The sequence below is a fragment of the Heterodontus francisci genome, chromosome 10 (assembly GCF_036365525.1).
Source record: "Heterodontus francisci isolate sHetFra1 chromosome 10, sHetFra1.hap1, whole genome shotgun sequence".
NCBI classification, from domain to species: domain Eukaryota; kingdom Metazoa; phylum Chordata; class Chondrichthyes; order Heterodontiformes; family Heterodontidae; genus Heterodontus; species Heterodontus francisci.
The window spans coordinates 84,291,541-84,317,117 of record NC_090380.1 but is presented as its reverse complement, the minus strand read 5'-3'; the positions used below and the strand labels follow the sequence as shown (position 1 = coordinate 84,317,117).

The 25,577-nt window shown below is 44.7% G+C and overlaps 1 protein-coding gene across 1 annotated transcript in view; it reads left to right on the top strand.

Moving 5' to 3' along the window:
* Positions 1–25,577, top strand: part of LOC137374203 (NXPE family member 3-like) — a 61,295-nt gene that overhangs the window by 13,993 nt on the left and 21,725 nt on the right. The window contains exon 3 of the mRNA XM_068039992.1: positions 10,026–10,099. Within this exon, the coding sequence (XP_067896093.1) occupies positions 10,026–10,099 (74 nt within the window). The remainder of the gene's footprint in view (positions 1–10,025; positions 10,100–25,577) is intronic.

Genomic DNA, 25,577 nt, shown 5'->3' with positions numbered 1-25,577 from the left:
TATCCTAATCCCATTTTTCAGCACTTGTATGCTATAGCATTTCAAGTGCTCATCTAGATACTTCTTAAATGTTGTGAGGGTTCCTGCCTCTACCACCCCTTCAGGCAGTGTATTCTAGATTCCAACCACCCTCTGGGTGAAAAGATCTTTCCTCAAATCCCCTCTAAACCTCCTGCCCCTTACCTTAAATCTATGTCCCCTGGTTATTGACACCTCTGCTGAGGGAAAAGTTTCTTCCTATCTACCCTATCTATGCCCCTCATAATATTGTATACCTCAATCAGGTCTCCCCTCTGCCTTCTCTGTTCTAAAGAAAACAACCCCAGCCTATCCAGTCTCTCTTCATAGCTGAAAAGCTCCAGCTCAGGCAACATCCCAAAATGCATCATCTCACATTTCTCAGGATTAAATTCCATTTGCCACAGCTCCACCCATCTTACCAGCCCATCTATATCGTCCTGTAATCTAAGGCTTTCCTCCTCACTATTTATGACACCACCAATTTTCGTGTCATCTGCGAACCTACTGATCATACCTCCTATATTCACGTCTAAATCATTAATGTACACTTTAATTAAAGGAGCTTAATTAAAATATATGCTGGGCAGACAAAGACAGAGAGCTAGAGAGAGAGAGTGATTCCATCTGTTCCAGCAGAAAAAGAAAGACCCTGCCTAAGAACACCATTTTAAACTACAAGCAGGTAGTGACTGGAACTCAATACCAGAGAAACCATACCAGAGTTTTTGACATTGAGCTGTGACTGAGAGACAACAAAACAAAGTTGACAACAAAGTATTCACCCTCCTGAAATTTTCTTTAGTGAACCACGACAAGGAAAACAGGTCCAACCATTTTTTTAAACCTTCACCCCTGGGGAAGAACTGAAGGTTTACAGTGAACTCTGTTAAAAACCATCAGACCTAAACGCATATTATCCTTTAATCTCTATCTGTTCTTGCATGTGTGTTGTTACGACCAGGTGAGAAAGGTGTCTAGGGATCCCTTTCATCCTTCACCTGGTCTTACTGTAACAGGGTTTTATTTTTTTAAACAGACTGTGTTTTGAGCTCCCCCTTTGGTGAATCCTTGTTCACTGCTTTCCAATTATAAAGGAAAGAAACCAGCACAAACAGGCTTTCTCAGGTTTAAACAAGAAAAGTTGAAATTTATTAAACTTAAACTGAATTCAGTTGACGCCTATGGAAACACAATGCGCCCACGCTAGCATTCATATGCAATACACACATGCAAAGAGAGACAGAAAAGAGCAGAAGAAATAAAGTGGAAAAGTTTGAGGCAATATCTGAAGAGTTTTTGTTGCGGGACTTCGAGCTCACTGTCGAGTCCTTGATTGTAGGTAGATCTTGTTTTTCGTTGGGGCCCAGTATTCTTCTTAAACCTTGTTCACTGTAGGAGACTTTTTTCTCTTGGGGTTCATGTGTCTTCAGTGGATTCAGAGGCTGGTGAGAAAGAGGTGGGAGCAGGCAGGCAGGAGAGGCTGTGGCAAAACAGCCAAGAGAGATCTTCTAAGTCCAAAAGCATTCAGCTTTCTGCCCAAACTGTTTGTGCAAATTCAAAAAACTCAGGTTGCCCAGCATGTTGGTCATGTGACTATTTGGTTTGACCAAGTCCATTTGTGTATTCGGCCATCTTAGCAGTCAACCTGGAATGCAAGCTCCCCCACCTTCAACTTCTGGTGATCAAAAGTCCATTGTGGGTTGAATGGGTCAGGGAATGGCTGCTTTGTCCTTCCAAACACTGTCTGTTAATATGCAAATGTCTTTCCAGCCAAGATCTGGCAATTTTTTAAAGCAAGTCCTTTCCTCACTTCAACAACAGTTTGAAATTTGATGTCCATGTGGTGAACTTAATATGCCTTATGCTTGGCAGGTGGGAGCCTGCATGACACCTCACAAGAATCTATCTACCTCTGCCTTAAAAATATTCAATGATCCTGCCTCCACCGCCTTCTGAAGCATAGTGTTCCAAAGTCGCAGAACCCTCTGAGAGAAAAAAATTCTCCTCATCTCTGTCCTAAAAGGGCAACCCCTAATTTTAAAACAGTGCCCCCTCATCTGCACTCACCCACAAGAGGAAACATCCTTTCCACCTTGTCAAGATCATTCAGGATCTTATATACTTCAATCAAGTCTCCCCTCACTCTTCTAAACTCCAGTGAAAACAAGCCCAGTCTGTCCAAACTTTTCTCATAAGACAACTCGCTCATTACAGGTATCAATCTAGTAAACCTCCTCTGAACTGCCTCCAATGCATTTACATCCTTCCTTAGACAAGAAGACCAAAATTGCACACAGTATTCGAGATGTGGTCTCAACAATGTCCTGTATAACTGAAGCATAACATCCTTACTTTTATTTTCAATTCCCCTCGTAATGAAGGATAGCATTCCATTAGCCTTCTTTATTATTTGCTGTACCTGCACACTTTTTGTCTCAAATGTACTAGACCACCTCAATCCCTCAGCACCCTGGAATTCTGCAGTCATTCTCCGTTTAAGTAATACTCTGCTTTTTTTATTCTTCCTGCCAAAGTGAACAACTTCACATTTTCCCACATTATACACATGCTGCACCATGATCTCCTACTTTGCGCAATAACCTTTCATGTGGCACTTTGTCAAATGCCTTCTGGAAGTCAGTACAGTACGTCAACAGGCTCCCCTTTATCCACAGCGCATGTTACTCCTTCAAAGAATTTCAATAAATTGGTTAAACTTGATTTCCCTTTCACAATACCATGCTGACTATTGCCGATTACCTTGAGTTTTTCTAAGTACCCATCTATAACCTCCTTAATGATCGATTCTAACACCATCCCCACGACAGACGTCAAGCTAAATGGCCTATAGTTACCTGTTTTCTGCCTCCCACCCTTCTTGAATAGAGGGGTTATATTTGCTACTTTCCAGTCTAATGGAACCTTTCCAGAATCTAACGAATTTTGAAAAATTAACACCAACGCATCTACAATCTCACTAACCACTTGGTTTAAGACCCTAGGATGAATCCCTTCAGGACCCAGGCACTTGTCACCTGCAGCTCCATCAGTTTAGTCAATACCGCTTCCCTGGTGATTGTAATTTCACCAAGTTCCTCTCTTCCTTCCACCTCCTGATCTACAGCTATTGGAATGCTTTTTTGTATCCTCTATAGTGAAGACAGAAGCAAAATATTTGTTAATTTCATCCACCATTTCCTTATTATCTACTATTAACTCCCCATTCTCACTCTCTAGAGGACCAACACTCACTTTACTTACTCTTTTCCTTTTTAAATACATATAGAAACTCTTGCTATCCATTTTTACATTTCTAGCTAGCTTCCTCTCATATTCTAATTTCTTTCCCCAATTAAACTTTTAGTCATTCTCTGCCATTCTTTATATTCTGACCAATCATCTAACCTTCCACACATCTTTGTGCAATTATATGCTTTTTCCTTAAGTTTGATGCTTTCCTTAACTTTTTTAGTCAACCACGGATGGTGGGTCCTCCCCTTAGAATTTTTCTTTATGGTAGGAATACACTTATTCTGAGTATTCTGAAATATCCCCTTAAAATCTGCCACTGCTTCTCTATTGATCTATCTCCTAGCCTAGTAACCCAGTTCACTTTAGCTAGTTCAGCTTTCATGCCCACATAGTTGCCCTTATTCATGTTTAAAATACTAGTCTTGGACCCTCTCCTCTCTTTCAAACTCAATGTAAAATTCAATCACATTGTGGTCGCTGCTACCTAGAGGTGCCTTCATTCTGAGGTCATTAATTAATCCTGTCACATTACACAATACCAAGTCTAATATAACCTGCTCTCTGGTTGGTTCCAGGATGTGTTGCTCTAAGAAACTATCTTGAAAGCATTCAATGAACTTCTCATCCAGGCTACTATTGCCAATCTTATTTTTTCAGTTTATATGTAAATTAAAATCACCCATGATTATTGCTGTCCCTTTATCACAAGCACCTAATATTTCATTTGTATATTTCATCCTACATTGTGGTTACTGTTAGGGGGCTTGTAGACCACTCCCGCTAGTGACTTCTTTCCCCTTCTTTTCCTCATCTCCACCCAAACTGGTTCTACATCCTGATCTCCTGAACCAAGGTCATCTGTAACTATTGCACCAATGCCATCCTTGATTAACAGTGCTAACCCTCACCTTTACCTCGCTTCCTATTCTTCTTGAATATCATATACCCCTCAATATGCAGGACCCAATCCTTGTCATCCTGCAACCATGTCTCCGTAATGGCTAACAGATCATATTTATTTACTTCAATGTGTACTATCAGTTCATCTGCTTTGTTTTGAATGATACGTGCATTCAGATACCGAACCTTTTGTTTTGTCTTTTTGTTATTTTTGTAACATCTAGTCTTGACTGTATTTTGCTTTTATTTTAGTCTTGACTGTTGGTGTGTTCTTTGGTTTTTTTCTCTCTGTCCCTTCCTGTCATTCTCTGACCTTAATTTTCCATATTACTATTGTGATCTCCTGCCTTCACTCTACTCCTTGATTTGTTACATCTACCCAAGCTTGATCCCTCACCGCCCTTGTTTATTTTAAAGCCCTCTCTACTTTCCTAGTTATATGGTTTGCTAGAACACTGGTCCCAGCATGGTTCAGGTGCAGACCATCCCAACGATATAACCCCCACTATCCCCAGTATTGGTGCCAGTGCCTCATGAACCGAAACCCACTTCTCCCACACTAGTCTTTGAGCCACATGTGTGTGTGTCTCTGTGTGCTTGTGAGAGTGGGTGAAGTTGTGACTTTTCAGGTGTTGTTTGATAAACATTTGCCTTTCTTTAAAACTATGAGAAAACCTGTCACTTGTCAGTTTGTTGACCATTAAAAAGCTTAGGGATTAAACTCTTTTTAATAAACATGCTATCTTCAGTCAGTTGAAAGGTGAAACAGGAAAACCATCTCTATGATCTCCCACCTGTCCATAACAACACTTCCTGCAGGATTCCCAGCTAACTCAGCACAGATGGGACATCAAACTTGGGATATTACTCATTTATTGGGGCTAAAATTTATGGAGGCTTCAGGGCCCTGATGTTGGGACTAAATGAGAGCACTTTCCAGCAGAGGGTTTGGCTCGACGATGTTACTGGAGGTGGCCTCCTAACTGGCCGCCTCCAGGCCTGACATCCAATTAATGATGGCGGGCAGAGTCCTGATGCTGTCAGCCCAATCAGAGGGCCAGCAACTCTGAGGCTCCAACAGCGCTACCGATTGAGCGCGTACAAACCAATTGGCAGCTCGGCAGCATATTTAAGACAGAAAGGGGGCATGCAGGTGGGAGGGTGAGAGTCGGCAGGGCTTTCAGCAACCTCAGTGGCTCTGAGAGGCTTACTTGCAGCAAGGAGGACGTTGGGAGGAGCAGCATATTAGAAGAAGGAATAGAACTGCCTGAGAATGAAAGGAATGTAACAGGACTTAAAGGGGCACCGCATCCAGTAAACATTAATATACCCGAGACAAACCAGAACCCGCTTGCGGCAATGGCAGAGAGATGCAACCACATGGCACCCAGCTTCTCTGAAAACTCCATGCCTGTCCTCCTCCAGGCGGTTGAGGCAAAGCAGGAGGTGCTCTTCCTAACGGACAGAAGGAGGAGGCTTCCCCAGGTCACCGTGAAGGCATGCTGGAGGTAGTGGAGGGGGTCACCAGCTGCGGGGTAGTGAGGAGGACACAGCTTCAGTGCTGCAAGCGGGTCAATGACCTTCTACACTCTGCCAGGGTAAAGGGCATTCTGCAGTCATCGCAGCTTCTATCTGTACAGGAGGGTCCACGGGTGCTGATGCTGCAAAGTCGAAGCCATCCATCTGCAGTGATTGGCTGCTCGTGCCAATGGGCGTATGCTGCGCACATCTGAGAGCACAATTGTCCAGAGATGTGCCAATGTGCACTTCAATGGCATTGATCCAGATGTAGTACGCAGCACAAGGGTGAGTGGGTGCTCCTTCAAGTCAAGGGACTGAACTGATTGCCATGTGTTTCCACAGGAGAAGAGGGCACAGAATGCCTGAGAGAGGGCCTGGACTGGTTGCGGGGTGGCCAACCTTACATTCTCACCAGAGTGGAGGAAGAGGCATTGCTACTTGCTGGGAAGACGGAGGATGCTCAGTAGCTGATGGTGAGGCTGGAGCACCTGGTCAGGAGGGTGAGTTCCCCAGAGTGTGTTTGAGGGGGAGGTGGGCGGCTTGGATCAAGCAATGGAGGTTGCTTGCAAAGTCAAAGTCACACACATATTGCCACGCTGTAGTCAATGACATGTCCTTCAATCAGGAGTGCTGATGACAACTGATCATTCTGATTTTTCCTGCAGGTGAAACACAGAAGCAGCCAGGAAGCATCTCCGGAGCTCATCCATCCACCTCTGAGGAGGAGAAGTGGACCTCAGAGGGTGCAGCATCACATCCTTTCCCCACACCAAGTGAGAGAGATTCACCTCAGTTGGGGTGTATGCGTCTTCGGATTCATGGTCACACCCTACACAAGTGCCGGACCAGCTGCCAGAGGCAGTATCGACCGATGCCTCTGACACTCCGAGGACTGTAGGAGGCCAGGCCAGTGCTGAGCCCCATGCTGACGATGACCCTCTGATGACATCTATTTGGTGGGAGATACTGCAGATGCAGCATGCAGATCAGGCAGAGTTACCAGAGACTTTGGAGATCTCCATCCAGGCCATGAGTAAAGCACAGTCCCTGTCTTCTGTGCATCTGGCTTCCTCCACGGACAGATTGGCTGCTGCTGCGGAGGGCCTGAGCCTGGAGGCCCTGCAGAACCTCACAAAGTGAGCTCTATGGAGCAGTGCCTTAGTGAGCTGTCGATGAGGTTCCTGCAGCAACCGGAAGCTGCTCATCCCTCTGAGATCAGCAGGGAGGTCCAATTGAGCCTCAACAGAGCACAGGAGCAGCAGTAGAAATCATATGGGGGCTCCTCTCAGGGCGCTCCTGATACCTTCAGCAGCTCCTTGTCCCCTCTGCCAGTGACATCAGCAGCTCATAATCCCAGGGTGTCAAGAGGGTGATTCTGAGACTGCTCAGGGGCCCTCACAGCTTCGGGCAGGCAGAAGACACCCGCCAAGGTCATCCAAAGCCACGGGGCAGCCTAAGCAGCCACCTAACTCTGTCATGGCTGGCAGCTAGGGGTCGTCCACACACGTGAGCACTCACAAACGTTTCAGAAAATCACAATAACTGCACTGAAGGGGGTCACTGGTGCGATTTGTAAATATTTATTTGCTGTTATTCTTCACTAAAAACTATTAAAATCTTCGCTTGGCATTTTCATCTGTCAGAAGTCAATGATGATGTTTTAGGTGATCTTGTTCATCTGCATGAGATGTCGACTTGGGTTGGTGCCACATCCGGGCCTTGTGGTGTTTGAAGGAAAAGTGCGCCGTTGCAGCTGAGATTTCCACCTGCAGGTGAGTGCTTCTGCGCTTCCAGCTGATGTGAATGCCTCATTTCAGACTAAGATGTCAGTCGCTGGGCGATGAGCCTCTGTTCAGGAGAAACACCTGTATATTAGAGCCTCCCGGGCCTTCCTTGCACTCAACACCTGCAAACCTCCAGCTCCCTACCTCCGTTGTTCAAGTGGCTATGCCCCCTCCTCCTCATCCTCAGCCGCTTCACAATCCTCGTCTGAGGATGCCTCACGGTGAACAATGTCCTCATCCTCCAGGGCCTCCCCCCTCTGCAGTACCAAGTTATGTAAGGCGCAGCGGACAACAACAATGCGAGATAGCCTTGCTGGCAAGGACTGTAGGGCATCACCTGACCGATCCAGACACCTAAATCTCATTTTCAGAAGACCTATAGTCTGCTCTATGGTGACTCTGGTCGTCACATGGTTTGCATTGTACCATTCCTCTGCTTCATTCTGTGGGTTCCTCGCAGATGTCATCAGCCATGTCTTCAGTGGGTAACCCCAGTCGCCAAGTATCCAACATTGCAGGCACTCGGGGGCTGAATAGTGTTGGCAACTGGGAGTTCCGAAGAATGAATGCATTGTGACTGCTTCCAGGATAGCGAGAACATACCTGCAATATACTCTTATGGTGGTCGCAGACTAGTTACACATTCATTCAGTGAAACCCCTTTCGATTAATGAAGGGCTGACTAACCTGTAGGTGCTGTAATGGCCACATGTGTGCAATCAATCATGCCTTGGACCATGGGGAACCCAGGGATGGCACTGCAGCCTCTGGCCCTCTAGGCCTGACTGGTGCAGTCTGTCTGAAACTTGATGACGGGGCTGGCATCAGTTACCACCTTGATGCAGTGCTGCGCTGATGACTGTGAGATTCCACACATGTCTCCTGATGAAGCCCAGAAGGAGCCTGATGCGTAGAAGTTCAGAGCAACTATTAGCTTTAGTGTGACCGGCATTGGATGGCCACCCACATTGTTGGAAGCGACCTCCGCTGTCAGCATCTCACACAGAGATGTGACAGTCTCTTGGGACAGACACAATCTGCTTTGGCACTGGCGCTCTGAAATCTGCAGAAAGCTCAATCACAGGCGGTAGACCCTGTCTACCGGGTCGACTCGTCTCCTACAGGTGGCTGCTCCCGGTGCACTCTGTGACATTCTGCCCCTCTCCATTACCAGGCTGCACTTGGCCAGCAGGTCACTGATTTCCCTGGCCACTTGTCCTCCTGTCCCTCCTTGTGGCGTTCTCTTCCTCACTAGATGAGCCTCCTCCAGAGTGGACAATTCCAATGACTGCAGTGTCTCAAAGATGTAATGAAGACATCTATTTCCAGCCTGCTGCAAGGACAGGCACTCACAACATCCTCTCCCCTACACAGAATAAATCACTGGTGCTGTGGCCCTGCCAGGAGTTTCACTCACTCATGTGGACCCTGGTGAACCATAAAAATAGCCCCAACCTTGCAAACAATACACAAATCTTTCAGCGAGTAATGAAAAATCCAGTACCTCCAACTCCTTCACATACACACTCATTGCTGCTCTTTTAAAGCTGCCGGGTTCCCGACTCCTCCTTCAACCCGTTTGGCAGACGTAAAATGTGACAGCCGACATAAAATGGCTGTCAATTGGATTGTAGACTACCTCAATTGACCCTTAACTGCTGCAAATTGGATGGCGAATGGCGCTCTGATCTCGCCCACTGTCCGACCTACATAACGTGGGGATTGGGAATCATGACATCGGGGACCTGACTCACGTCGTTGCCTGCCATTTTTCACCTCGGCCACCACAGAAGATGCCCAATTTGACCAGGTAAAATTACGGCCTATAACTCAGCTACTCACTGGGTGAACCTAACGCGCCATCAGGTAATTTATTTTTTTAAATGCTGCATGCAATTAATCTGCATTGATTTAACAATATGGACAATGAGCTAAATGGGGTAGATTTTCAAATTGCTGCCTAGAGTGTAAAACTAGTGAATGGATTAGCCTGTTATAGAAATGGCACAATTCTCATTTCCATTGAAGTCAAATGGGGTAAAGTTGAATGGTTTCTAGAACAACCAGCTGATTATTCTAGAAACCATCCAACTTTACCCCAATTGACTTCAATGGAAATGAGAATTGTGCCATTTCTATAACCGGCTAATCCATTCACCAGTTTTACAACCTAGGCAGTAATTTGAAAATCTACACCATATATGTTTCAAAATGCACTGGAATCACAATTTCCTGACATTTCTCCTTTAAAATGAGAAAATTATTCCTTTCACATCCTCGAGTAAAGACTGCTGGGATGTATGTCTTTAATGGTTCTCCTACTCATCATTCCAGCTTTGGTGATAAAGCTGCAGATGTCCCTGGATAAAATGCTGTTCACTGCATTTGTGCGATATTTCCACAATTCTTGTTAAATTTACAATGAATTAACCACTGTGAAAATTCACTCCCTCTATGTACTTTTAAGTTTCCTACGTTATGAGCTCTACTTCTTAACAATTGAAGGATCCAGTAGCTTAACATGCAATGGTGTATTACGTTTTTCAGTAAAGTCAACATCAAGAAGCCCATATTACCCCGTGGTCCGAGTTATGTAACTGTAAAGCCCTCGCCTCAGGCAGGTAAGAGAAATATAAATTATTGCAGATTAGAAATTTCATATATTAGAGGAATGGTGGAGTCGGTGCTGCACATACTTCATTAAACTCCGAACAAAATGCAGTTTAGTGTTTCATGTATAAATTATTCAGTCAATTAAGATTTTGAGTACTGTATTTGTACTTAAAGCAATTAAGATTTGTCCTACAAAAACTTGAATTTTCATGAGATTACATCCTTGTGATTAATACTGATCCAGTTAGAATCCACCTATTGTTTCTGTACAAACCATTCAACATTTACCGCAAGACCTGAGATTTGTTGAGTTTGGTGTATTGTAACCATTTAAATAAGTGTACGTTGTTTTTCGTGGTTTTAAAACATGTTCTTTTTTTAAATTGTGATTTCAAATGTTTGATTTTTTAAAAATCCTTTTCTTCAATTAAAACTTTCTGAGATCTTGTACAACAATCTGAGTCTAGATCTTGACTGTCAAAGCACAGTCCAACATAGCATCAAATTGATTGATCAGGAAAGTATTCCCAGAATTTTATCTGTTCATAAATGCTGTTGACCACTATGTAGGTAAGTGTTAATGTTGAACTTTGGGTTATCCACCAGGCACATTAGCCTGGAAATTACTAGGAGAGATATAAGGTGCACAAATGCTTAATGTGTTGTATAAAATTCTTCTTCCCACTATTTTAACTGAAACATTTAAAATAAAAGGGCCAACTCGTCCCAAGAGAGGACAGAGAAATTTGATACATACAAGGTAAACATTCATCACTGAGAGTAATTGGCATCATTTAATTTTGATTGCACATTTATAAAGGCTATAAAATTGTAGAATTTCCAATGAGAAACAAATAGAATGGCTTTTTTCTTACCAATCTTTACCTGGACGATGCTCTGGCCTATCCAAAGTTTGGCATCATATAAGCATTCAGGACAGCACAGCAACTGTTATGGAGTCTAGAATGATGGTGGGTATTATCAGTATACACGAACCATATAATTATGAATAATATTGTTAACCAGTCACTTGTATGTGAGGAATGGAAGGGGACTAAAGTGGCTCCTCAGGGATTATCAAGGATGAGTGTGTGGGCAATGGGGTAGAGGAGTGACAACAGCAAGTTCAAAAGCGTGACAACAATGCCTGAGGAAAAGGATTCGTTGACTATCTTTGAGAAAGATTTTCTATATTTGTGAGCTTTTGGCCAATTGAGTAGTCAGGAGTAGGGCCAACAGGAGGTTGGAAGAGTAGTGAAGAGCTGCAAGGAGGGGTTGCATTTGATGAGAGCTGGGAATGACAAGATATAACTACAGAGTATTCTGAAGTTGGGGCTTGCATAGGGAGAGGCTGGAAAGGAAGAGTGAAGGAGGAATTGGGCAGGCGGAGGCTGAGGCAGAGACAGAGGGTTGGATTGTCTCAGTTTTGGAAATGTCTGGCATCAGTGGTGAGGATAGGTGAGGGAGGTCAAGGAGGCAATGTATAATGGTGAACGAGAATTTACATTTGTGCTTTCCTTCCAAGATAGCACTGGAATAAGTTGTGAAGATTTGATGGTCAAAATTGGCGATGCAATACTATCTGAGGTGGTTAATGTAGGTCTTGCTGTGGATGGCCATGTGTGCTTGATAGTCATAGTCATAGGGCTGGATTTTCCTTACGGGCATGGGAAACATAAGTCAGACTGCTCCCAGTTCCCGAACCCACCCCTGGGGGGGAGCAGTCACTCATTGAGATTGAGGCACTCCCTTAATTGGCATGGAGACAGGTTTTGTGCCCAATTAATAGCAGTGGGTGGGCTCTCAAAGCTGGAGGGCCTATCAGAGGCCTTCCAGCTTGAGAGAGGCAGCAGGCTGTGAAGGAAGCTAAGTAACTGAGAGGTACTTCAACATGGAGGCACCCTCTCACCAATTTTGTTAAAGCTTTAAGTGAAAGATGGTTCTTGCAGCCAGGCCACAACTGTTGCGGGAGGCGGGGGGGGGGGGGGGGGGGGGGGTGGTGGGGGAGGTGGTGGGGAGGCGGGGGGGGGTAGCCCCTCTATTTATCTTTAAAATCCTTCATGATTTTGAATGCTGCTATCAAATCTCCTGAATGCTCTCTGCTCTAAGGAGAACAACCCCAGCTTCTCCAGTTGATCCTCCCTGAATACCATGTGAGTAAATCCTTTGTAAATCCTCTCCCTTGAAATACTTCCTTAAGTAATCTTGTTTCAAGTACTTAGCTGAAATATTTCTAAGTTATCCCAGTGCTTAAATATTTTAGGTAACATGCTTTGGATTAGTTGATTAATTTTTAAAAATGGCAAAACATAGCCATAAATCTGCTCATCCTACCTTCCATTGCCTAGACTAACTTTTTCCAACATAGACCTGCTCTTCTCCCAAGGGGGTTCAATCTCACTTTCATCCTTGGGCCCTGATATTTTTGAAGACACAGTGCATGAGAGACATGCTTGCCCTCTCATTCCCAAAATTGAAAGGACAAAACTTTGTTCAGAACAATTTGTGCACAAATTCAAACCTCTATCCAAGAATTCTCACCTCCCTGGCAACCCTCTGCCTCCTCTTCTAACCACATGAGATTATGGCTGCTCTATCTACTTGAATCATGTTTCAGGCCTCTGCACATGCACTTTGCTCCTGGCTGCTGTTTGCTCTGGCAAATTAGATTTGCCCTGGCCCCCTCTTTGCACTTCCAAGCCAAAGCTCCCCAACTCTCCCTGTTCCTTGAATACGCAATGCCTCCAAACTCCCAGTGCTCATAGGCTCCTAACTACTTCCAAATTCACCTATCAGATGCTCCCAGTCACTTGCACCTAACTACTTGCAGACCACATATTCCAACCTTTGCCTTGCTGAGACACAACTCCTCAAAGCTCATCCAACCCTAAACACTTCCAAGGCCCAAATTTCAGTTGATCCCAGATCTCATCCCTCAATAAGAACCTCGGTCCCCTCCACTAGCTGCCTCCCACATCACCAAACTTCCTCCTTCCTTCCCACTTCCTCCAGCCTCTTAACCACAATATTCCAGTAACTCCCAAAACCCACCTCCAATCCAGTATCTGTTGAATACTATTATACTATGTAATTTGGATTTAAAAATGATGAAAAATAGAAATTGAGTACATTTGTAAAGGAACATTTGTGAGAGAAGAGAGAGGGGACAAAGAGAAGGATAGACTTACAAAAAGTTATGAGACTCCTTCTATGTTTTTTGTAAAATATGTTTTTAAGGACTTTAGTTGAATTATGGACATTGATTCATCTGGAAGCTTGAAGAGATGCTGAACTTTGTGTTTTTTTAAAAAGAGGTCACCAGAAGGATTCCTGGGCTCGGCTTGTAAACAAGCCTTTACTGGAACGCACCTGTTTTCAGATAAAATACCAGCAAGGAGCTTGTTGTTTTGACTTGGAGAGGATGTTTACAGAGAAGTGACAGGTCAAGATTTATAAGGGTCAGGAGGCTTGAATCTTGTGACATTGATTTGGTTTCACTTTGGGCAGTGAGTTGGAGTGTAAAGTGCTTGGAACCCTGTTGTTTTTTGCGTGCCAAGGAAACCCAGCTCCTCTCTTTCTCTCCCTTGGAAAGAAACTCAGCATTTCGAAATTGTGGGAACTGAAACCCCTGTTGCTGCATTTCCTGGAAAGCCTACCCAAACTGATTTTCAACATCGCCTGGAAAGAACTGTTCCAGGAAGATCCCAGTGATAGCATTAGCAGCAAAATTGGGGTTAGAGTTAAATTCAGGAGCTAAGAAAGCAGACATAATTGAAGTAATAACACAACATTTGCAATTGGAAGAAGAGGAAAGCAAACCAGAGGGTAGTGCAGTTGAATTAGCTAAAAAAAAAATTATTCATTGTCATGCTAGGCCCCCACCTGCCAAGAGTGAGGCATATTAATTTTGCTATATGGACATTAAATTTCAAATTGTTGCTGGGAAGAAGAGAAGGCCTGTTACAAAAGCTGCCAGACTTGGATGGGGACATTTGCATGCCAATAGGGACAAGTGAGGTTACTTCCCTTATCCACTTATCCTAAAATGGACTTTGATCACCAGGTATTGTGTGTAAGAGGAGCATTCCAGAGACTGCTAAGACGATACAATCCACAAACTGGTTAAACCAGCTGGTCACATGACTAACTGGCTGGTCCAGGGTTTTTTGAACTAGCCACAGAGTTTGGAACTCAGAGTGTCTGTTTGATCCTAGACGGAAAAGACCTCTCCTGACTGGCTCGCCACAGCCTCTCCTGTTTGCTCCCATCTCTTTTGCACGGAACTCCAAATCCACTGAAGACACATGAACCACAGGAAAGAAAAGTCTCCGACAGCGCACAAGGTTTAAGAAGAATACTGGGCCCCAATGAAAAGTAATATCTATCTACAATCAAGGACTCTATAGTGAGCTCGAAGATCCGTTACAAAAACCCTCTTCAGATATTGCCTCAAACTTTTCCACTTTATTTCTTCTGCTTTGTTCTGTCTCTATCTGCATGTGTGTCTCACATATGTATACTAGTGTTGACACGTTGTGTATCCATAGGTGTCAACCAAATTAAAGTTTAAATTTAACAAATTTCAATCTTTCTTCTTTAAACCTAAGAAAACCTGTTTGTGCTGGTTTATTTGCTTGAAAATTGGAAAGCAGTGAACTAGGATTCACCAAGGGGCAGCTAAATCCACGGTGCTTGAAAAAATTGAACTCTGTTACGGTACAACCAGGTGGAAGCTGAGAGGAAACCCTAGGCACCTTTATCACCTGGTCGTAACAGAGATTTGGGGGCTACCGTCCTGGATTTTAGCCACAGACAAATGAAAGAAATTGGAAGTGGGAAGCCAAATTGTTCCCAATCAAAAAAGAGCAAGATTTCAATACAGGTTTTCTTGTGGTTGTGTGTGCTTGAATACTAACATGTCTGTGACTGAAGCTAGTAGCTCTCCTAGCCAGGGTGAAGTAACTTGGGATAAGTTAAAAGCACTGTCTATGGAGGAGTTGAGGAAAATGGCTGAGCAGTGTGGGATCACTGTACGTGTCGAGGCTAGGAAGTCTGAACTCCAAAGGCTAGTGGCCAACCATTTTTCCCTTGAATCTGAAGAAACAGAAGCAGTGTTAGAAATCGACCCAGACAGGGTACTGCTAGCAAAGCTACAATTGGAACAGAGGAAACTAGAATTAGAGGAAAAAGAGAGTGAGAGGTAGGAGAAGGAGAAAGAGAGAGAGAAAGAGAAGGAACATGATGAAAAAGAAAGATAGAAGGAATGAGAGAGAGAGGAGAGAGAGAAACAGAACATTCTGGAACAAATGCGCAGAGAGAGCTAAAGCAACTTGAGTTAATTAGGGGGCAACAGAATAACTCCAGTGAAAGCATGGCCAATATGGAGGAGCGTAATTCAGGGCTGGGTACAAAATTGCTAAAACTAGCTCAACTAATCCCAAAATTCAATGAGGAAGATGTAGAAAACTGTCCTTTGAGAAACTGGCAAGGCAGCAAAATTGCCAGCTGAGACCTGGCCTCTTTTATTACAAAGCAAGCGAACCAGAAAAGCCCATGAGGTTTATTCCCTGTTGCCAGATGAGAGTTCATTAAATTATGAACTGACGAAAAATGCTACCCTCAGGGCATATGAATTAGTACTCGAAGCCTATCACCAAAAGTTTAGAACCCTCAAGAAGCAAACTAATCAAACTTATCTGGAGTTTGAAAGAAGCAAGTAGCTGGCTTTTGACCAGTGGCTGAGGGTTGTTAAAGTACAGCTCAGCTATGAGGATCTCAGGGAAGTAGTTCTGTTAGAGGAATGTAAAAAATCTCTCCCACTCTTCATAAAGACACATGTAGAGGAGCAGCGGGTTCAGAGAGCCTGGCAAGCGGTAGTTCTGGCCAATGAGTTTGCTTTAATTTATAAGTCGGTTTCCCAGGGGAGAACCTTTCCTAGTCACCCCCACAAATCCGAAAAGGACAAATGGTGGGAAGGTGATAGGAGCCCAAGCAGTCCTGGCAGAGAAATAAAAGCAGAAGACACAGGGGGGTCATTCTGTAACCAAAAAGGAAGATGCTATGAGCAGGAGCATGACCTGGAGACCTGTGTGCTTCCATTGTAATAAAGCAAGGCATTTAAAAGCTGACAGCTGGAAACTAAAGGGAAAACTTGTAGGGTTGATCAGGGAACACCCGCTCAGTGAAGCAGGGATCCTGATGCAGAGCACAGCAGAACAAGCTGTGGCTTTAACTGCAGTAAGAGTGCAACCCAGGAAGCTTACTACGGCCAGTGCAGGAAAAGTTAATAGGATTCCTGAGGGCTATCAGGGTTTTGTGTCTGAAGGCTGAAAGTAACCCCATGCACCCCTCAAGTGGGGCAAGCAAGCCCATAGCAATTCTCAGAGACACAGGGGCCACTGGATCCCTTTTACTGGGAAAAGGCCTGACCTTTCCCCCAGTGAGTGCAGTGAACACCAAAATGGTGGTGAATGGTATTGGAGGGCAGTGTACACCGGGTGCACCTGGAATGCGGCCTAGTTTGCGGGACCGGTGACTTAGGGATTGTCCCTAGTTTGCCTGTGGATGGAGTTGACCTACTCCTAGATAATGATCTGGCGGGGGTGAAGGTGGTAGCTCCCCACACCAGTAGTGAAATAATGACTGCAGGAGGTCAGAGAGACAGGGCAGTGGCAGGAGACGGACCCCTGCAGTTTCCCTGAATGTGTAGTGGGTCAGGCCATAATCAAAACAGCTCCCCCACAGGTGACTGAATTGACACTCCAGGCAGATGACCAGGTCTTGTACTTCTTTTAATGTAGTATACTGTATTCGCTGCTCACAGTGTGATCTCCTCTACATTGGGGAGACCAAGCGCAGACTGGGTGACCGCTTTGCGGAACATCTCCACTCAGTCCGCAAGCAGGACCCTGAGCTTCCGGTTGCTTGCCATTTCAACACTACCCCCTGCTCTCATGCTCACATCTCTGTCCTGGGATTGCTGCAGTGTTCCAGTGAACATCAACGTAAGCTCGAGGAACAGCATCTCATCTACCGATTAGGCACACTACAGCCTGCCGGACTGAACATTGAGTTCAATAATTTCAGAGCATGACAGCCCCCCATTTTACTTTCATTTTTAGTTATTTTTTCTTCCTTTTTTTTACATTCTTTTTTTACATTTTTTACAATTTTTTTTTGCATCTGTTTCATTTCATCTTAGTTTGTTCAGTTTGCTTACCCACTGTTTTTTTCAGGTTTGCACTTGCTGCTGTTCAATATTCAGTGTATTAACACCTAATCTTTACTAATGCTTTGTCTTTCAACACACCATTAACATATTGTTTGCCTTTGCTCTGTGACCTTTTGGTCAGCTATGTGGCCTGGTCCAATCTAGACCTCCTTTGTTATCTCTTGCCCCACCCCCACCTCACTTGCTTATAACCTGTGACTTTTCTAATATTTGTCAGTTCCGAAGAAGGGTCACTGACCCGAAACGTTAACTCTGCTTCTCTTTTCACAGATGCTGCCAGACCTGCTGAGTGGTTCCAGCATTTCTTGTTTTTATTTCAGATGACCAGGTCTGCTTGTCTGACACTTCCTTTGGAAAGTTAGGAGACCCAGGGAATTAATTAAATGGATCTTCCCTAGCTGAGGCTCAGCGAGCCGACCCAGTATTGTGAGAGTTAGCACAGGCTGCCCAGTCTGAAAATGAAGCAGAGGGAGTCCCTGACTGCTTCTATTTAAAGAATGAGGTACTGATGAGGAAATGGAGTTCTCCTCACACACCTGAGAGCAAAGAGTGGACAGTAGTTCACCAGTAAGTGGTGCCGCAGAGGTACTGTAGAGAAATATTAAGAAGGGCCCACAAGACTACAGTGGCTGTACATGCCGTTGTACGAAAGACCAAAGCCTGTATAAGACAGGAGTTTAACTGGCCAAAACTCCACAAAGATGTGGTGAAGTACTGCAGGAGTTACTACATGTGCCAGGTTGAGGGGAAACCCCAAACTACAGTGAACCCTGCACCCCTAAGTCCTGTACCATTGCTGGGAGGACCCTCCAGCAGAGGGCTGGTGAACTGTAAGGGACCCCCACCGAGAACAAAAGGGCAGGCACAAGGCTGACAAAAGTTTAGAAAGGGAAGGGGAAAAAGCAAGAGGACGGATTAAAGGAGGTCCGGTAGGAATTGTGGATGAAAACCCCTACTGTCCGGTCAGCCAACCCCGAAAAATGTGATAAGTTAGACCCCCCATCCTCCTATGTAAAAGCAGATACTAGAAGCACCCCACCAGAGTTGCTAACAGCATTTACAGGAACCTGCAGATACAAAGGGGGCAGAGAAACCATGAGGGTGATGCTTCACCTAATTGAGGTGCCACAGGGTAGAGTTGCACAAATACCTGCAGGCAGGAGTGTCCCAGAAGACAAAGGTGAGATTAGCAGTCAGTCACCCAGTCAGAAAAAAGAAAACCACCCATTCCCCTAAAGTCAAAAGCCTTTGCATGACTTAGCAATGCACTAAGGAGAGTTCAGGATAGGCTCGCCCACTACTGAGTCTCCTGAAAAAAAATTCCAACTCAGGTCTAATTAAACCAAACCATCTCAAAGACCCTAGGCAGCCATGGAAATGGACAAACTGAAGAGAAAATTCCCCAAAGAACCACATGTTTATTGGGATACCAAAAAGGGGGCAATTAAAGCAGCACTGGCACCAAGAAAAGACAGGTTGTAATAAGTTTTAGGATTTATGAATGAATGGGAACGAATGAGAGAAATGCCATGGTTTTTGTTCTGTATCTTAAATTTTCTCTCGACACTTTTAATGAAATGTGATTTTCACAGATCGCATTTCATTCCACTGGGTGCGGAGGAGTCATGCTGGGCCCCCACCTGCCAAGAATGAAGCATATTAATTTCGGCATATGGACATTAAATTTCAAATTGTTGCTGGGAAAAAGAGAAGGCCTGTTACAAGAGTTGGCAGACTTGGATGGAGGACATTTGCATACCAATAGGGACAAGCGAGGTTACTTCCCTTATCCACTTATCCTAAAATGGACTTTGATCACCTGGTATTGTGTGTAAGAGGAGCATTCCAGAGACTGTTAAGGTGATACAATCCACAAACTGGTTTAACCAGCTGATCACATGACTAACTGGCTGGTCCAGGGTTTTTTGAACTAGCCACAGTGTTTGAACTCAGAGTATCTGTTTTGCTCCTGGACTGAAAAGACCTCTCCTGGCTGGCTCGCCACAGCCTCTCATGTCTGCTCCCATCTCTTTCTTCACAGAACTCCAAATTCACTGAAAACACATGAACCTCAAAAGAGAAAAGTCTCCTACAGCGAACAAGGTTTAAGAAGAATACTGGGCCCAACGAAAAGCAATATCTACCTACAATCAAGGACTCTATAGTGAGCTCAAAGATCCGTAACAAAAACCCTCTTCAGAGATTGCCTCAAACTTTTCCACTTTATTTCTTCTGCTCTGTTCTGTCTCTATCTGCATGTGTGTATCGCATATGCATACTTGTTCCCATGCCCCCTTACAGTTCTTGGACTTTGGGAATTACAAGAACAAAATTGCAGACGACACAGGGTTAGGCTGAACCACAAATTTGTTTATATAAAAAAAAAACCCACCTAACACCCCGTTGCAAAGATCTCGAAACTAATTTAAAGGACACCACACCTCCCTGAGTTTCAGGGAGAAGACTCAGAGGGCAGAGTTCCGGAGTGGTAATTGTATAGAGTAAGTTACCTCGGGTGGGAAAAAAAAGGAAAATAAACCTGAAAAAGTGATGTCACAGGAAAGCTGTGACCTGATTGGCTTGTAGGGAATCTGCACTGAATTTGAAAATAAAACATTGATAAACTAATTAACCCTAATTAACTAATTAATTAATAAGTAGAGGAATAACTAAACGGGAGGGAGGAGATTACTGTATTTAGCATTTAATATTTATTGTAGAAATCTAGCGCTAGAGGCCATATAGTTATTTGTAACTTAATTTAGTAAGGATTTAATAAGTATTTATTTTAAACTAATTTATGAATTAGTGCTAGAAATGTCAGTTAGAGGGGTAAAATGCTTCACCTGTGAGATGTGGGAGGTCTGTGACACTTCCAGCGTTCTGGACAACTACATCTGCAGGAAGTGTACCCAATTACAGCTTCTCACAGACCATATGAATCGATTAGAGCAGCAACTGGATGCACTTAGGAGTATGCAGGTGGCGGAAAGCATCATAGGCAAGAGTTTTAGAGACGTGGTTATACCCAAGGTGCAGGCAGATAGATGGGTGACCACTACAAGGGGCAGGCAGTCAGTGCAGGAATCCCCTGTGGCTGGCCCCTCTCTAACAAGTATACCATCTTGGATACTGTTGGGGGGGATGGCCTATCAGGGGAAAACAGCAGCAGCCAGAGCAGTGGCACCATGGCTGGCACTGTTGTTCATCAGGGAGGGACAAAGCGCAGAAGGGCAATAGTTATAGGGGACTCTATAGTCAGGGGCACAGATAGGTGCTTCTGTGGAGGTGAAAGAGACTCCAGGATGGTATGTTGCCTCCTGGTGCCAGGGTCAAGGATGTCTCTGAACGGGCAGGAGGCATTCTGAAGGGGGAGGGTGAACAGCCAGAGGTTGTGGTACACATCGGTACCAATGACATAGGCAGGAAGAGTGACGATGTCCTGCAGGGGGAGTTCAGGGAGTTAGGTAGAAAGTTATATAAAAGGACCTCAATGGTTGTAATCTCGGGATTATTCCCTGTGCCATGTGCCAGTGAGGCTAGAAATAGGAAGATAGTGCAGCTAAACACGTGGCTAAACAGCTGGTGTAGGAGCGAAGGTTTCAGATATCTATCATTGGGGTCTCTTCCAGGACAGGTGGGACCCATAAAAGAAGGACAGGTTGCATCTAAACTGGAGGGGCACGAATATCCTGGCAGTGAGGTTTGCTAGCGTCACTCGGGAGGGTTTAAACTAGTGTGGCAGGGGGTGGGAACCAGAGCAGTAGGTCAGCAGGTGAAATAACTGAGGGGGAAGTAGTGATTAAGGCCATTAAGACTGAGAGGAAGAGCAGGCAGGGAGATGTTGCAGAGCACAGTGGGACTGGTGGTCTGAAGTGCATTTGTTTCAATGCGAGAAGTATAACAGGTAAGGCAAATGAACTTAGAGCTTGGATTAGTACTTGGAACTATGATGTTGTTGCTATTACAGAGACTTGGTTGAGGGAAGCAAAGGATTGGCAGCTAAACGTTCTGGGATTTAGATGCTTCAGGCGGGATAGAGGGGGATGTAAAAGGGGTGGGGGAGTTGCATTACTGGTTAAGGAGAATATCACAGCTGTACTGCGGGAGGACACCTTGGAGGGATCATGCAGTGAGGCAATATGGGTAGAGCTCGGGAATAGGAAGGGTGCAGTCACAATGTTGGGGGTTTACTACAGGCCTCCCAACAGCCAGGGGGAGACAGAGGAGCAAATATGTAGACAGATTTTGGAAAGATGTAAAAGCAACAGGGTTGTTGTTGTGGGTGATTTTAACTTCCCCTATATTAACTGGGACTCACTTAGTGCTAGGGGCTTGGATGGGGCAGAATTTGTAAGGAGCATCCAGGAGGGCTTCTTGAAACAATATATAAATAGTCCAACTAGGGAAGGGGCTGCACTGGAACTGGTATTGGGGAATGAGCCTGGTCAGGTGGTCGAAGTTTCAGTAGGGGAGCATTTCGGGAACAGTGACCATAATTCCGTAAGTTTTAAGGTACTTGTGGATAAGGATAAGAGAAGTCCTCTGTGAGCGTGCTAAATTGGGGGAAGGCTAATTATAACAATATTAGGCAGAACTGAAGAATTTAGATTGGGGGCGGCTGTTTGAGGGTAAATCAACATCTGACATGTGGGAATCTTTCAAACGTCAGTTGATTAGAATCCAGGACCGGCATGTTCCTGTGATGATGAAGGATAAGTTTGGCAAGTTTGGGGAACCTTGGATAACGAGGGATATTGTGAGCCTAGTCAAAAAGAAAAAGGAAGCATTCGTAAGGGCTAGAAGGCTGGAAACAGACAAAGCCCTTGAGGAATATAAAGACAGTAGGAAGGAACTTAAGCAAGGAGTCAGGAGGGCTAAAAAGGGTCATGAAAAGTCATTGGCAAACAGGATTAAGGAGAATCCCAAGGCTTTTTATATGTATATAAAGAGCGAGAGGGTAGCCAGGGAAAGGGTTGGCCCACTCAAAGACAGAGGAGGGAATCTATGTGTGGAGCCAGAGGAAATGGGCGAGGTACTAAATGAGTACTTTGCATCAGTATTCACCAAAGAGAAGGACTTGGTGGATAATGAGTCTGGGGAAGGGAGTGTAGATAGTCTGGGTCATGTCGATATCAAAAAGGAGGAGGTGTTTGGGCGTCTTGAAAAACATTAAGGTAGATAAGTCCCGAGGGCCTAATGGGATCTACCCCAGAATACTGAGGGAGGCAAGGGAGGAAATTGCTGGGGCCTTGACAGAAATCTTTGTATCCTCATTGGCTACAGGTGAGGTCCCAGAGGACTGGAGAATAGCCAATGTTGTTCCTTTGTTTAAGAAGGGTAGCAAGGATAATCCAGGAAATTACAGGCCGGTGAACCTTACATCAGTGGTAGGGAAATTATTGGAGAGGATTCTTCGGGACAGGATTTGCTCCCATTTGGAAACAAATGGACTTATTAGCGAGAGGCAGCATGGTTTTGTGAAGGGGAGGTCGTGTCTCACTAATTTGATTGGGTTTTTTGAGGAAGTGACGAAGATGATTGATGAAGGAAGGGCAGTGGATGTTGTCGATATGGACTTCAGTAAAGCCTTTGACAAGGTCCCTCATGGCAGACTGGTACAAAAGGTGAAGTTACACGGGATCAGAGGTGAGCTGGCAAGATGGATACAGAACTGGCTCGGTTATGGAAGACAGAGGGTAGCAGTGGAAGGGTGCTTTTCTGAATGGAGGGATGTAACTAGTGGTGTTCCGCAGGGATCAGTGCTGGGACCTTTGCTGTTTATAGGATATATAAATAATTTGGAGGAAAATGTAGCTGGTCCGATTAGTAGGTTTGCGGACGACACAAAGGTTGGTGGAGTTGCAGATAGTGATGAGGATTGTCAGAGGATACAGCAAGATATAGATTGGTTGGAGACTTGGGCGGAGAAATGGCAGATGGAGTTTAATCCAGACAAATGTGAGGTAATGAATTTTGGAAGGTCTAATACAGGTGGGAAGTATACAGTAAATGGCAGAACCCTTAGGAGTATTGACAGGCAGACAGATCTGGGCGTACAGGTCCACAGATCACTGAAAGTGGTAACGCAGGTGGATAAGGTATTCAAGAAGGCATACGGCATGCTTGCCTTCATCGGTCGGGGCATAGAGTATAAAAATTGGCAAGTCATGCTGCAGCTGTACGGAACCTTAGTTAGGCCACACTTGGAATATTGCATACAATTCTGGTTGCCACACTACCAGAAGGATGTGGAGGCTTTGGAGAGGGTACAGAAAAGGTTTACCAGGATGTTGCCTGGTCTGGAGGGTATTATCTATGAGGAGAGGTTGGATAAACTCGGATTGTTTTCACTGGAACGACGGAGGTGGAGGGGCGACCTGATAGAGGTTTACAAAGTTATGAGTGACAGGGACAGAGTGGATAGTCAGAAGCTTTTTCCCAGGGTGGAAGAGTCAGTTACTGGGGCACATAGGTTTAAGGTGCGAGGGGCAAAGTTTAGAGGGGATGTGCGAGGCAAGTTTTTTACACAGAGGGTGGTGAGTGCCTGGAACTTGCTATCGGGGGAGGTGGTGGAAGCAGGTACGCTAACGACGTTTAAGAGGCATCTTGACAAATACATGAATAGGATGGGAATAGAGGGGTACGGACCCCGGAAGTGCAAAAGGTTTTAGTTTAGACAGGCATCATGATCAGCGCGGGCTTGGAGGGCTAAATTGGCTGTTCCTGTGCTGTACTGTTCTTTGTTCTTTGTTCACACAACACCTTGATTGGTTAGTCCGATTTAAATCCCTCCGCGATTCAACCTCGGTGCTTACCCAAACACACAAGTCACCATGACTTATAAAATAAACCTTTTTGGAAAAAAAACCACAGGCAAAACCCAACATTTCTGCCCCAATTTCACTCAATTCAAAACCCAAAATCCTCCCAGGATTTGGCTGCTACACCTAAAATTGTTTTCAAACTCTCAGCCTCAAATGTCCCTTGGATTTGGCTGATAGCTTACAATCTTCCATGCGAGTGGGCCTTCTGGTGAGAATTTGTGGATCCACAAGCCAGGTTGACCATTCCTGACCCTCCTTCTCAACTGCAGCCCCCACAGTACAAACCCCTTCAAGATTTGACTGAAAAACTTACTCATTACCCATGTTGATTGTAGGCCTGGACCTGAGATGACCAGTCCCCTTATTTCTTCACATAACTGTCGTGCCAAACCCTTCGATCTTGTCCTTTTTACGATGGTCCTTATCGAAATGTTATGAACACATCTCCTGAAGCCATCCTGCTGGATGGTCAGCACTTAGCACCTTTTAATCTTTTTCCTCTGTTACCTGACTGGTCCAGACAGATCCATTTAGTGCTGATGTGATTTCCATGACTGAGAACAATGAATTCCACCAAGCTGAGGTATTCCAGGCTCCAGAGCTGATATACATGACAAAGGTTTTTCTCCTGTCTTGACAGGAGTGAATGCTGTGCTCTGGGGCCAGTTAGTTGCAACAATGGCCTCCCCGATTACTTAACATGATGGCAGTTATCCCGTGTCACTGTTATGATAATATCCCAAATTCCAGTCCTTTAACAGTATCAGTTCTGTTGTGATGTTGGGATATTTGAAAATTGACTCATCAGAATGCAGCCTGCCTCTGTGTGCTTTGTGTTGAAGTTTGGCTCTTATTTACAGGACTAGTGTCCGTGGGGGTGGGGGTTCCTTCCCCATACTCCACAAAGTCCAGTTTTAAAGTCCAGTTTGGGGGTGGGGAGGAATTCCAATCCCACAGTCTCTATCTGCATGTGTTTATCGTGTATGCATGCTAGCGTGGGCGCATCGTAGGAGTTAACCTAATTAGAGTTTAAGTTTAATAAATTTCAACCTTTCTTCTTTAAACCTAAGAAAACCTATTTGTGCTGGTTTATTTGCTTTATAATTGAACAAGGATTCACCAAGCGGGAGCTAAAACCACAGTGCTTTAAAAAATTTAACTCTGTTACAAGGTGGAGGCTGAGAGGGAACCCTGGACACCTTTATCACCTGGTCGTAACAGAAATTTGGGTGCTACCATCCTGGATTTTACCCACAGACAGACGAGAGAAATTGGAAGTGGGAAGCCAAATTGTTCCCAATCAAAAAAGAGCAAGATTTCAATACAGGTTTTCTTGTGGTTGTGTATGCTAGAAAACTAACATGTCTGCCACTGAAGCTAGTAGCTCCCCAAGCCAGGGTGAAGTAACTTGGGATAAGTTAAAAGTAC